Source organism: Polypterus senegalus, chromosome 1, assembly GCF_016835505.1.
Source record: "Polypterus senegalus isolate Bchr_013 chromosome 1, ASM1683550v1, whole genome shotgun sequence".
NCBI lineage: Eukaryota > Metazoa > Chordata > Cladistia > Polypteriformes > Polypteridae > Polypterus > Polypterus senegalus.
In genome coordinates this window covers 92877174-92891057 of record NC_053154.1, presented here as the reverse complement: position 1 = coordinate 92891057, position 13884 = coordinate 92877174, and the positions used below count along the sequence as shown (strand labels likewise).

The following is a 13884-nucleotide window of genomic DNA, read 5'->3' as shown; positions in this document are numbered from 1 at the left end:
AAAAAAGCAAAGGTTATCATTAGCACATGTGTATGTTTGTCAGCCTGGACTTTTTGCATTCGCAGCTGACAGGCAATGTTTGCCATATCTGGCAATAAGGTCATGTGGTTTCCATTAACTAAATGGGAAGCATGTAACAATATAGTGTTAACACTCTAAATGGCAGTGTTAAATAAACACACTCTAAAAAGCCCTTTACTTCTTATTCACAGGACTGTGACGCTGATAGATATTTACTGCAGCTAGCATCAAAAGCAGGGGTAGAGTGGTGGCTCTGAGGTAGGCATCTGCACTGGTAATCAGAAGGTTGCCTTTTCAAATCCTGTAAACACCCACAGTGACTCTACTTCGTTGGGCCCTTGAGCAAGGCCCTTAACCTGCAATTGCTCCGTCCTGGGTATGATATTAATCTGCATCCGGTCTTGCATGTAGGCCCTCCAACCTACATGGTGGGGGTTGGTGGCAGAACTGGCAGTCCAGCCACCATAAAAAACCTCACACTGTTTCGCTCCATCTGAACTAGTGTGGTGCTGAGGTGTCACCCACTGCATGGCTGACTCTTGGGTTCTAATCTGGGATCCTCAGTTTATTTGACATGTGGTGGGTGCGGCAATGCGCTGTATCAGTGTGTGCTCCTAACCTACTACAGCATCAAAAGCACCAGCTGCAGAGAAATGTTTGAAGCAACCATAAGGGGTTAATCTCAGCCTCATAAATCTGATCAATTCTGTGGTGAGGGGCTTCCTGACGAAGAGACTGAAAGAGAAAAATGTGACAGGTTACCTTTTCAAATTGGATTTTAACTATTTATTGGATGATTTATTTTTTGTTGTTTTTCACAACCTCTCTGGGGTACTGTTTGGTGAATATTTATTGACTTGTTTATTCAGAAAGCACTGCACTTTTGCACTTTGAGGTTTTTTTAATCCTTGTTTTCTTGTGCTTGTTCAGTGTCTTATTGACCAGCTCATCCCAGTCATGGCTATCGATGGTTCTGGGTTCAAAAGAGACATGGCAGCTGCAGCCAACTTGGATCATCACAAATTTCCACATATTTTCCTCTATGATGAGCAGTGTTTAGGACTATTGCCCACTGTCTATGACAGGGGTCTCCAACTCCGGTCCTGGAGGACCACCGTGGCTGCAGATTTTCATTCTAACTAAAGAAAGTTGATTCTGTTCATCTGGACATTGTTTTTTTTTTGATACATTTCATCACTCATCCAAGTGACTTCCTTAGTCTCAGTTGACTGCAGGTTTCTCAAACCTTATAAACTGTACCTTGGCCTAATGACCGAACTAACACTATTGACTAACAATGGGCTGTGTGATCAATGATATGCAAATTTTCCATTGATCAATGGCCATGAGTACCATTCAGAGTTGGGGAATGGCTGCAATTACTGCATTATAAGATGGTGAGAGATGTACCCTTAGGCCCCCTCCTCGGTTCAGAGATGGTCATTCCTTTTTCACGTAAATGGCCTCTTTGATTCCTTGCTCAAACCAGTGTTCCTCCCTGTCATACATCTTTGATACACATCTCACTTCAATGCCTGTAACATCACATATGCCTGAAGACAACTCAGTGTTAGAAATAAAGGTCTTTTATGGCAAGCCGAATTTGGCTTGCCATAGTCTTTCCTTTATCGAAACAAAGACAATTACTGAGCATGAATCTTTTATTTACAAATGGCCATTGGAAAAACCACATAACCAGATCCAGTTATATCAGATGTATAAAAGAAAATTCCAAAATCATTGCAACCAAAAATCCAAAAAAGCAAAACCTATAACATTTTCATCTTACAACACTAAAACAGAGTCACACGTTAGTGTCAGAGGGTCACCCTCCCGGCTCATCTAAGGTACATAATATCTTACAAGAGACGGGGTGCTGCTGCTAATCATGTCCTTCTCCTTTACCTCCACAGTACCGAGAACACACCCAGTGAGGACAGATGACTCCGCCCCTTAAGTCCACCGCCTATAAATTCTGAGGCTACAGCAATGATGCATAATTCTATGATCAGAACTCCCCACAAAACAGAGCTCCATCTTCATGACCTACGTTTGGGAAAACACTAAGCTTAAGCTCTAAGAGGCGACCTGCTTCTGTTTTGTTTATATCTGCGCCATTCAGCATCTGCTTATTTTGACTGAAAAAAAAAGCTTTTGAGAATTAAATGGGTATGACTGGGTTGGTGTCACAGCATTTATTCTCTCCAACTTGTTATTCCTCACTTGATGACATATTAAAAATAATGCAAGACAAATAATAAAAGTAACCAGAAGAAGATCAAACATTATGACCTCCACATAAATCCAGGACAATGGCTTTACAAAAAATAAAGGGTCAGAAAACAAATGGATTCTCTATGAGAAGGGGTGTATGTCAGCATGCAAAGGGAAAATTAGTTGAAAATGTGTTCTACTCTACAAACCTGTTTCATTTGCTGAGTTGTTTTCAGGTATATGCTGTTTCAATACATTAAATGATCGATTTTTTCCATACGTTATCGAATTTATTTCCTCATTTTTGGGGTTGCAAATTATCAGAGCCGATCCTGAAACTGCAGAAACCGATCATGGGCTACAAGCCAGATGGAAAAATAGTATGCCAAATAATTCAGATCAACGCTTGCCAAAAACTGAAGGCTTTTGAGCTTTCCACAGTGAAAGCACCTAAAATGCTCTCATTTCATTAGCACTTGAAAGAGTTTCACGATATGAAGAGCTCTCTGTAAAGTGCTGTGTATTTCACAAACATAACTGTGGTTCTCTGACCTAGATGCCGACCACCAAAGTAATGAGGCAGGCCTTTGATGTGTGATGGATTATGATACCAAACCACTAATCCAACAGAGAAAAAAGAATTAAAATGCACTGGAGGCACATTGGCTACAATGGAGATAACACAACAGTTATGCATTACCCATTTATTTTACCCCAAAAGGTCTGCAGGCATTTAAAACAAAAAAGCCTGCTTTCCACCATCTATTAAAAATGAACATAATCCTGAAAAGGCAAGTGAAATTCCTTACAACATAAGGAAAACAGAGGTTATATATTATAGCTCGATCGAAATTCAACCAAAAGTGATTTCTCAGAGTAAACTTGAAGGTATCAACTATAACCAAGGGTATACTTTCTGTTATTAAATCGAGTGGCTAACAAATAACAAAAAATATTCTGGAGTATCTATGATGTGATCTGTTGGGAGGGTAAAACCAGTTCAGTGGATGCCAAATGCCTAAATAAACTGATCAGGAAGGCCGTTTGCATTAGAGGGGTCACTGGCAACAGACACATATAATAGGAAGGTGGAAAAATCAGTGGCAATGATGGATAATGCTGCCCATCCTCATGACGAGAAATTCTTTATACTGTGGCTCGTACCACCGTGGCATGCTGAAATGCACCACTGGGGCTTTTTTACGCCTCCTCCCACCATCCACATTTTCACCCTATCCAGTTAGAACAGACACACTGGCAAGGGGACAATAATTCTTTAATAAGACTAAAACCTGAATGTGCACTGAGTATATTGTGTGTATAGGTTTGTGTCTTACACTTGGGTATTGTATTTCCCTTCATTTATAGTGTTTTGCACTTTATCTTCTAAGTTGCTGCACAAGAGCCAAAACAGAACTATTTATCTTTCTGTATGTATGGACACACGCTTGCACTCATTCATATCAAACCAATTAAGAGAAACCAACAGGAAGAACTCAGGCTTTGTATGCTAACTCAAGATCTGGGATCTGTGAGGCTGCAATGCTAACCACTATGCCACCCAAAAAACAAGGTGCAAGGAATTTTTTAAAATCTTAATAATAACTATGTTACAAAATATGGTATGAAACTCCATTCTTTTAAAGTACTGCTAATGTTAATTTTGACATTTCCTGTTGTAGCTTCCTGCAGTGTGAGATACAGACACAAGCATGCTACCTCGGCGCTTGCAGAAACTTCAGTTAAGACTGACAACCACACATTTAATATTCTTTTGCAAATATTCAACTGCAAACACAATTAACATATGCCATGACATTAGATGGATCTTGGGGAACAACTGTCCTATAATATCGACACCATTAATCCATTTGTTACTGTAAAATGGCAGTTGTACAACGCATGGGCAGGCTGTTTAAAGATCTGCCTGGCTGACTGATGTCTCTGGACCAGATGGCTGAGTGTGTGTGTGCGCTCAATAGTATACCAGTCACCCATGCATTTTTGTTTTTTTACATATTGCAGTAGAATCTGAATACAAAGAATGCTGCTAAATACGTTTATCTTTTTAAAATACTTCACAGTCACTTTTCCCTTAAATTGTTAAGTAATGTACACAAATTGTCTGCCTTCATAACTGAGTGTGGTATGTATGAAGGAATAATTTGAGCAAATGTCTGCTGTACCTTTCTAATTTTTTCTTAGAGGCAATTTAGCTGAGGCAACACATGGATCTGAGAAAAGCTCAGATATTCTAACACAAAGTTCAATGATCTGATCAACAACCGCACACGAGCAACAGTGGGACATCCCCTGGACTGCGTACTACTTTGAGTGATAACTGCTCAAGAGAAGGCTTCACACCAAAGTTAAATACTTTTTTTCAAGCCATCTGCCTAAAAGTATATTTGAAAGTAACGCTTATCAGATGTTACAATAAACACTTAAAATGAAATAGAAATTAAGAAGCTGCTTTGAACTGAATTGTCTGTTTATTGTCAAATCTGTTCTTTTTCTTACATTCTTTGCATTGCTACTACTTCAAAGACCTGATACTGCTGAAAGGTGTTTAAACAAACTGACAAAACCAATAATAACGTTATCCCCAAAGCCTGCTAACCTTTCTTAGGCAGACTTGTTTATTAAATGCAGGCACTTACCATATTTTCCAATCTAGATTTTGTCCCAGTGTGAAACAGTAGTGAGTAAGGCACAAGGATGCATAATCAAGTCCCACTTTTGTGACTTTTTAAACAATTGTAAATGAACCCTTAACTGTGCACACCATCACAAGGTGTTTTACTGAGCAAGACAAGTTCAAATCAAAGATGGGGACGTTAACAGGATTTTTTTAATAACAAGTACATGGGATGTCTAGTTAGTCATGGTAAATATCAAATTGTAAGCCTAAGTGTCTTTCCATCTAAATCATCCTTCTTTTTTTTTTGGCATTCTAGGTTACGGTGTTAAGAAACGTAAGCCAAAAAAGTATACAAATGACCACGAGCTGTCTTACTCGAGAGTGAACTACAAGCAGGTGACAGGTAATTGGAGTCATTCTGTCACCACGTGACTCTAACAGAATAAACAACACACAGAGTCATGACAAGCGCAGATATTCTTACATAAAGGTTATTGACCAGATAAACAATGGAGATACATCCCTAGAACTGTGTACTGCTTAGGGTGATATAAAGACTCATCCTTAAGAGCTGCAGGTAAAGATCAATGCTGGCATATTGACTTTCCCCTTTCATCATTTATTCTGTATATATTTACTTTTTGATTTCCCCCATAAATAGATGTACAGTATACTGCATGGGCATGTCTATGCAATATTTTCTATACTTACGCTTTTGCAGGGTGTTTAAAATAAACATAGCTGCATTATAATAAAGAACAAACACTAATTTTACATATAAGGTTTGACTATTGTGGAACAAGAAGCAATAGTATGACCTTTGTTAACTTTTAGACAAATATTCACCAATGATTAAGCTCAAATGACAGCCTTGTGCAAAGTTAACAATCACAGGCAATTTACAGGACCTATAAATTCCATGTAACGCTTACTCATGGTGCTGTTTACTTTCATACACAAAGAGATATCTTTAATAAAAAGGGCCTTAATGGTGTGTTGTTCTTTTTCTCTTTTGTTTATGCAAGAAGAGAGTTGTCACGGGTGGCTGGGTGCCATACCCAGCCGGGACACCTGGAAGGACCAAAAGAGGGATTACACCTTCCCTGGGCCACGAGAAGACAGATGCCCTGGTTGATATGGGGGTCAACACTATAAGGGCCCGTGGCCACCATCAGGGGGCGCTTACTGGATCCTAGAGCCCTGGAAGCCAGCACTTCTGCCACACCAGGAAGTGCTGACAGAAGGAATTCCAGGGTCACCCGGAGTGCTTCATCAAGGGGCACCTGGAGCATATCTGGGGGAGTATAAAATGGACCGCCTTCCAACAGTCGAGGAGCAAGAGTTGGGTGGAAGAAGACAAGGCTTCGAAGAATGGAGAGAAGGCGGCCCGAAGAGGACCATTGAGAGGCCCGAGAGAAGGGTGTTTGGTGCTGGAGCATTGTGTGTTGTGCGGGACTCACGAACTTGTATATAGAACTGTAAATAAACCATGTGTGGTGGACTGAAGAACGGTGTCTGTCTGTCTGTGGTCGGACTATTTAGGAAGAAATTTAGAATTGAATATTACTCCTATTGTATGTAAACACACAAAATAATTTACACAAAAAACATTCTGTATACATAATAAGCAACAAATAATTTTCATTGCACTTTATTGATCATAAAGTTAACCTGAAAGTGACTTATTTTTCATTCATAAAATAAATAAGTGAAGTTAAAAATGCAAAAAGTACAGGTACTTCTTACCTCAAGATTACCAGGAAGAGGGGCATCTTTATTTTCATTTTTGTGGTTGAGGCCATTACTTTCTTCATCTGGAAAGAGAAAACAGATTATTTTCAAACCCCAGAGCTCCAGTGCTTTCACAATGAGTTTGCAGAACAGTCTGCCTCCTTGCCATCAGTTTTGGAATTCCCTCCAGTGTTACAGTGGCTTTAGTGATCTGTCAGGATTGAGAGCACAGAAATTCTTCTTCAAGTCGACATTTATATAAATAATCCTTCCAATCATGCTTTACAACTACGTGCTTTTCCTGTTACAGGGTTTGTTCGGAGCAGAGTCTATCCCAGGAAGCCTCAGAAATAAGCCTAGAAGCAAATGTGACCTGGAAGCCACTGAGAGGTTACCTGTTAACCTTACTGGTATGCCTTTGGGAAGTGGAAGGAAAACAAAATGCCAGGAGAAAACCCACATGGACATGAGAAGAAAGGGTAAACATTACACATGACTACTTCTCCTAGTACTACAGGGATCAGACTTGAACCCAGACTTTGGGCTTTGCCACTGAGGCACTATACCCTCCTTCAAAGAAGCAGTAAATTAATTAATTAGTTTCAGTTCTATGTTTATTTTTAGTAAACCTTTTGGGGGAAAAGCAAGAGATCTTTAAGACAAGTGTCACAGTTTGCCCCCTGTCACCACTGGGCAAGAGCATAGGGAAAAGCCATAAGGGAAGAGAATATAAATTAGAGTTGCCTCAAAGCATATTCTATTCTCAATTCATAAGGGGCCTGGGGGCATCTGCAGGAGGTCACAACCCCAAAGGGAAATGAACGTTCTTAAGAAATGCCCCAGTCTAGTGTGGTCATGAATAAAGAGCTGTCCACCCCTTGTGACTATAAAGTAAGGACTAGAGAGATAAAACAGCCAGAACACTTACAGCAGCTGTACAGGAAGGAACTCTGCCTAGGTGCGGCCAAAGATGTTACAGCAGAAATGAAGAGAGGACTTCTACCCTGCTAACTGCAAAGCCTGATAAAAACAGAGCTACGCTGACAAAGATCCCAATTCTGGTGATTGGGGCAGAGCAGGATGGTGTAATATTTTCCATTTGTAATATAACACATTTTATTTAAATTAAAGGTATCCTGCTGTCCAGGGTTGGGAAATTTGCTGAAGGAGTTTGTGTGCCGGGTTAGTTGAGCATCACCTGCCAGTGGTCACAATAATGATACCTGCATGGTTACAACTGTGCACATGTGATTGTATACAAACACCAGAGGGAATATATATATATATATATATATATATATATATATATATATATATATATATATATATATATATATATATATATATATATATATAAATTTTAGGTGCCTATGAGGATGGATGGGCATCCTGCCCAAGATGGAGGATGATTTTTTGCCCAGCCACAAAGCCATAATGGAAGGATGGCCCAATTACAGACATTACCCTGTGATTCCCACCCTGGCTAGGTTGCCTAAAGGACTCATGGGTTAAACAGAACTGGAATCCGGGAGTGTTTATCCTCCAAATAAACTGATGGCAGTGTTCCTAGCCAATGGTCCCAGTTTGGACACTGGCAGGGCTAGATGGGAATTGGAGTCTGGAAGTGTAGGGAACCTTGTGGAACGATAGAGGGTGTTGCCGGGGAAGGTCATCCCTTGTTTCCAGATGCTTCCAAAAAGCCACAATGTGTACCTGGAAGTACTCTTTGGTCCAGCTTAAAAGGAGCCCACTGCCACACCTCAATGACTCAGAGTCAGGAGGCAGCGACATTCACCAGAGGAGGGAAAAGACAGAGAAAGGAAAAGCAAGAAAAAGAAACTATTTAAAAGTCTGTATTTGGCTGTGTTTACTGCTATATTAGAATTGTGTGGATTAAAAATCGTTACATTTAAACCCGGGGTTGTGTTGAGCCTTGCATATATGAGATTTGGAGGCTCAGTGGCATCTCCAAATGTTTATACAATGTATATTCTATTTACTACATATACAGTATATGTAGCCATACTGTGTGCACATAAACTAGCAACAAATATTTTCATGGTGCTGTAAACTAGAATGACAATAACTTGAGTGGAAAAAAATTGATGAGCTGCAGTATGTGGGGCAAAATGACGTGCTCTTGTCAAAATTCAAAGTTCTTATGTTTGTTTATTCCTTAGGCTACCCATTTTCTAAATCGTATATATGTGACTTTGGTACTCCTGCTTATTTTACACAAATAATTTGTTCCTCCAGACAGTCAATCATTTATTTGGCTGCAACTCAGTATATAAAGTGTGAGGACACATTCAAGAGGTTAAGTAATTATGATTAGTCAAGCATCAGAATGGGCAAGACGCATAATGTAAGCAACTTCGGCCATTATGCGTTTGTTTTTGAAAGACATTGATGGCTCTAAGCATGTCAGAAATAGCTACCCTCCTGGAATTATTGTCATGCACTTCAATCTTTGGAGCTTACAGAGAATTGCAAAATAAAAAAAAAATCAGTTCTATGGATAAAAACACATTGTTAATGAGAAACATGAGAGATGAGTTTCTTGATTCATTTAAGCAAACAGAATGGCCACAAATGCTCAGATAAAAGCCCTTTGCAACAGGGATTTGGAGAAAAGTATCTGTGAATGTACAACATGATGAACCTTTGAAGTGGAAGGGCTACAGCCACAGAAGACCATGCCGGCTTACGCTTTGTAAGCTAAGAATGAGAAGATGAAGTCACAATCAGCATGAGTTCACCAAAACGTAACACCTGAAAAACTGGAAAAATGGCATTTGGCCAAGTGAATCTTGATTTCAGCTGTGACATGCAGAGAATAGGATTGGTATTTGACATAAACATCCTATCTTTTACCAACAGTACAGGCTACTGGCAGCAATGTAATGGGGCAGCGAAAGTTGTCTTCAGCTCACTTTTTAGTACTGAAGACTGAATGACAAAACACACCTAAGCACTGCTGCTGACCATGTGAGTTCTTTAATGTTCACAATGTACACTTTTTCAAATGGATACTTCAATGTCACAGAAAATGGCAGTGACTTCACTTCACTCCTTTGACCTGCACAATTTCTAGTGCTCAATATCCAATACCACTCTTTTGGGATGATGTGTAACAGGAGATTTCTAAAAATATCTACAAAAACAGAATGTTATTATCAGGGATGTGTGGGACCGAGGGCTGACCAACCCCACGTGGGGCCAGTTACGTCAAACGTTGTTACCGGTATATGTGGGCTGCAAAAATTTGCATGCGAATTTAATAAAAATAATGTTAACATACACCAGATTTTCTCATTACAGTATTCAGTTACATTTTTTGCAAGATAACATGCGGACTTTATCAAAATACAACAACATAATCTATTAAAAAAGTGCAATTCATAATTCATGACAACACCACGACAGTGTGAAATGTGATGCGGTGTAATGCAGAACTTAGTAGGGCCTCTCGTAGAAAAGTACCCAAAGTGCAAGTATTCTCTGAGTCTCCATATGCAGGATATCATTGTCAAAACTCAAGTTGGATGTCATGTCAGCCGGTTATCATTAGCGATACATGTTTTTGTGCATTAATATTGGGACATGTTTATGGCCTACAAATAAAATGTGAGTTTCAGTGTTTCGACAGGAAGTGTGAAATGAACAGAGGTATCATTATGAAATCTCTTACCGGTTTCCAGGTTCAGAGACAAAAATCCACTTTTCTTGCCTTCCGATTGGAAAAGTCGTTGATGACATCTTCGTAGTCTAATCTGGATACAATATCTTTTTCTATAGATAGGAGATGGCAACCCAGCAACTAATGGACTATACCTATTTTAGGACGGGATTATACTGGCGACCCTTTTCAGGTGATGAAGGTGGACTATGGAATGTTTTCATTTGACGTACATGTATGGTTTTTTTACTTGAAGAGGGATTTTAAAAGGGTTCCTCTTAGAAGCATCTCAAATATATATATACTAGAGTATATAACTTGACAGGAACATGCAGACCTCAAAAGTGGGGTTCCTTTAGGCGCGGGGCATGGGACAATTGCCCCACTTGCCATCCCCAAACGCTGCTCTTAATTAGTATCAAGTCTGCATAGACCACAATCCCAAAGGAATGTTTCCAGCACCTCTTTTTAATCCGTACCTCAAATCATCCAGGCTGTTCTATTAGCAAAATTGTTTCCTACTTGAGGGTAGATGGGTGTACCTGATAAAATGGCCACAGAGTGTATTATTAGTCTTGCAGCTTTAGTATCACTAAACTGAAAATAAAAAGGCAGTCAAATAAACAGGAGGGGAATGTCCGGTACTGAGAATGGAGGAAGTGCCATAATTTGATAATACCGAAGAAACTGAGCTCAGTAATTCCTGAGAAGGCTCCCAAATGAGTTATACAGTACAGTCAGCAACTCCAGATGAACTGGAGAAAGAAAAGAAAACAAACCAGTTTTTTTTTTTGTGGATGATCCTTAGATTTCCATCCTATGTTTCTTTATCCGATATAACAAATTGAAAATCTATTATTACTTTAATTTTAGAATAAGAACAGACAAAGCCTGATGAAATGTGTACAATGCCACTTTTCTTTTGAAGTTTTAATCCTAAACATTTGCACCTAAAAACAGGTAATTTCGAAAATTTAAATAATTTTATTATTTCAAATTAACATGACTGATTTGGTGACCTTTTGAATATACAGTCCTTCTTTTAAAGGCCAGACTGAAGTAGAGCATGACAATGAAGTTCAAAATACTCCATTTCCTTCATAATGGTGCCACATCTGGCTGAATGTTGCCACCATGTAACGTGTGCCAAGTCCTTTACTCACCTCAGGCATGGCAGCCCACAGTAGCCTTTGAGGAACCTCACTCATTAACTGCATTCTAACACAAGAAATGCATTTAAATGGACAGGCAATCCAGCTGGGATAACCCCAAAGAGTACAGTATGGAAAGGAATATAAAACTGATATCATGTCAGGTGGACAAGGTATTTTTCAGATTTCAGTTAAATTAGTTTTCTTGGCCTAAATTGACCCCCAAGTGGATGTCCCTTGCTCACACTGATTTCAGTATTCTTCTTTTGCTTGTGCCACTCAGTGGTCCTTATCTCACCTCCGTCAGATGGCAGGCCCATGGCCTGTCACAACAAATACACACAGCACATAGTCATATAAAGGACTGTTTACTAAGATAAGCCTTTTCGTTTCGCGAAAGCCTTCTAGCAAGCACTTATTTTTAGAGAGAGAGATATAGCAAACATTGACCATTTATGAGACTGGAAGCTTATTTAAAATAAATTAGACAAGCGCTTGATGATGTGTGTGGGTATTTGTGTATGTGAGTGTCTGACAGTTCCAGTTATTTTTAATGGACTAAAATCCATTTGTAAAACTTGCCTGCTATAAATACTGCACAAATTAGCTGGGTAAACTACACCCTTTCTAGCAGCAGTGAAAAACAGCATTATTGGTTCAAGCCAAAGGGACAATTGCTAAACCAGCGTAATCCAGTTGAGGGTTAGGGTTGGAGTGGGTCCTATACAGGTAGCATATGGTGCTAATCTGTCACACTCACACTGGGAGTCTCAGTTTAACTAATCATTAACTGTATACCAGTGGTCCCCAACTCTGGTCCGGGAGGGCCATAGTGGCTGTAGGTTTTCATTCTAACCCTTTTCTTAATTGGTAACCAGTTTTTGCTGCTAATTAACTCCATTTCATTTTAATGGACTTGTTTTTTAAGATTTGTTCCCCTGAATTTCTTCATCGTTCTCCATCATTACTTGATTTCTTTCCTTAAATGACACCCAAACAGAAATTAAATGTGAAGTGAGTGAGCCAACAGAAGACCAACTAAGTCAGGGCCTCAAACTCCAACCAATTTTACTCCAACCAGTTGCTTAATTGGGTGCCGATTCTTGTTGTTAATTAAACCTGTTCTTTAATTTCATGGCATATATTTCCAAAATTGTTGATTTTCTCTTTTCTACGAGCACACTGGTAAAATGTTTTGGGGACCTGAACAGATCAGCATTCCTGAGACCTTCACCTTTGTTTATTTTCAGATATTTTTATGATGGGCACAGTTTGCTTGTCATGTTTTGGCTGGTTTTGTATCTTATTATTGTTTGGCTGCTAATTAAGGAAAAAGAAACAATTCAGGAGTCTGGGTCTTCAAGAGCAGGTCAATTAAAATTAATTCAAAAGAAGTTAATTAGCAGCAAAAACAGGTCACTAATTAAGAAAAGGGCTAAAATGAAAACCTGCAACCACTGGGACCCTCCAGGAATGGAGCTGGGGACCCCTGCTGTATATCTCTGAGGCTAGGATACTAGTATACCAGGAAAAAAACACCCAGACACAGGGTGAAAGTGCCAAGTCTGTACAACCGCTTTGCAGCCCATAACAGTTATAATATTTAAAGAAAAAAAAAATAGAAAAATATTGTGAGACAATTATAACATACATTTGTTTTCAGTCAGAATTATAGATAAAGCTGCTTTATTGTGTCAATTCTTTGCAGCATTACCATCCAAACCTGTAATTCTTTGGCTATGCAATTGTTGTTCCTGAATTACCAGTTTTCAGATATTGAATGAGGTGACATGATATGAGATGTGCAGAACGTCAACTATTAGCAGGAGCAAAAAAAAAAAAATCACAATGAACCAATGCTGCCAAAGACGCAACTATACCTCTATATATATATACTTGACTACCAAAAAGAAGCAAAAGAAAGCAGAGATAAAGAGAAAAGGCCTCAGCTCCAGTATGCAAGAGAGCTCAGCAGCACAGAAGAAGCCCCCACAAGACAGACCCGACATCACAAAAACACAGACAGTAGACTGGAACTGATACCTGGCAGCCACGTCCTCCTGTACGCCGTCAGCAATGTAGTACCATCTTGGAGAAGAGAAGACAAGTTAAAGGAAGGAGAAATCAGTTTCAGAAAGATATCGATGTTGAAGTATATGATGGTGCAAAACCTCGATGGGTTTAAGGACCTGCTATTTACCAGGAGCTTATTTAAAAATGAACCCTTCAACAGTGCACTGCCACTTACCCTGTTAACAAAATGAGCTTTGACTAGCGAGCAGGACTGAAATTGAATCACACAAAGTTAAATGTGCGGCAGTGAAGTAAAAATAAAATTTAAAAAACATTTTGTTAAAAAGGATCTGAAGGCAATGACCCAGTAAATCAAAGTAATGTTCCTTTTCTAAAAACAATCATTTTGCATACTGTATAGTGTAATGAAAACT

The 13884-nt window shown here is 39.2% G+C and overlaps 1 protein-coding gene across 6 annotated transcripts in view; it reads right to left on the bottom strand.

The window, feature by feature from the left end:
* LOC120529571 (anoctamin-5-like) overlaps positions 1–13884 on the bottom strand; it is a 128648-nt gene that overhangs the window by 72831 nt on the left and 41933 nt on the right. For 4 of the 6 annotated variants that reach the window (XM_039753481.1, XM_039753497.1, XM_039753489.1 and 1 more), the window contains exons 2-3: positions 13481–13525; positions 6623–6690 (exon numbers count right to left, since the gene is read on the bottom strand). In XM_039753481.1, the coding sequence (XP_039609415.1) occupies positions 6623–6690; positions 13481–13525 (113 nt within the window). The remainder of the gene's footprint in view (positions 1–6622; positions 6691–13480; positions 13526–13884) is intronic. The other 2 variants (XM_039753504.1, XM_039753521.1) reach the window with 1 other exon arrangement.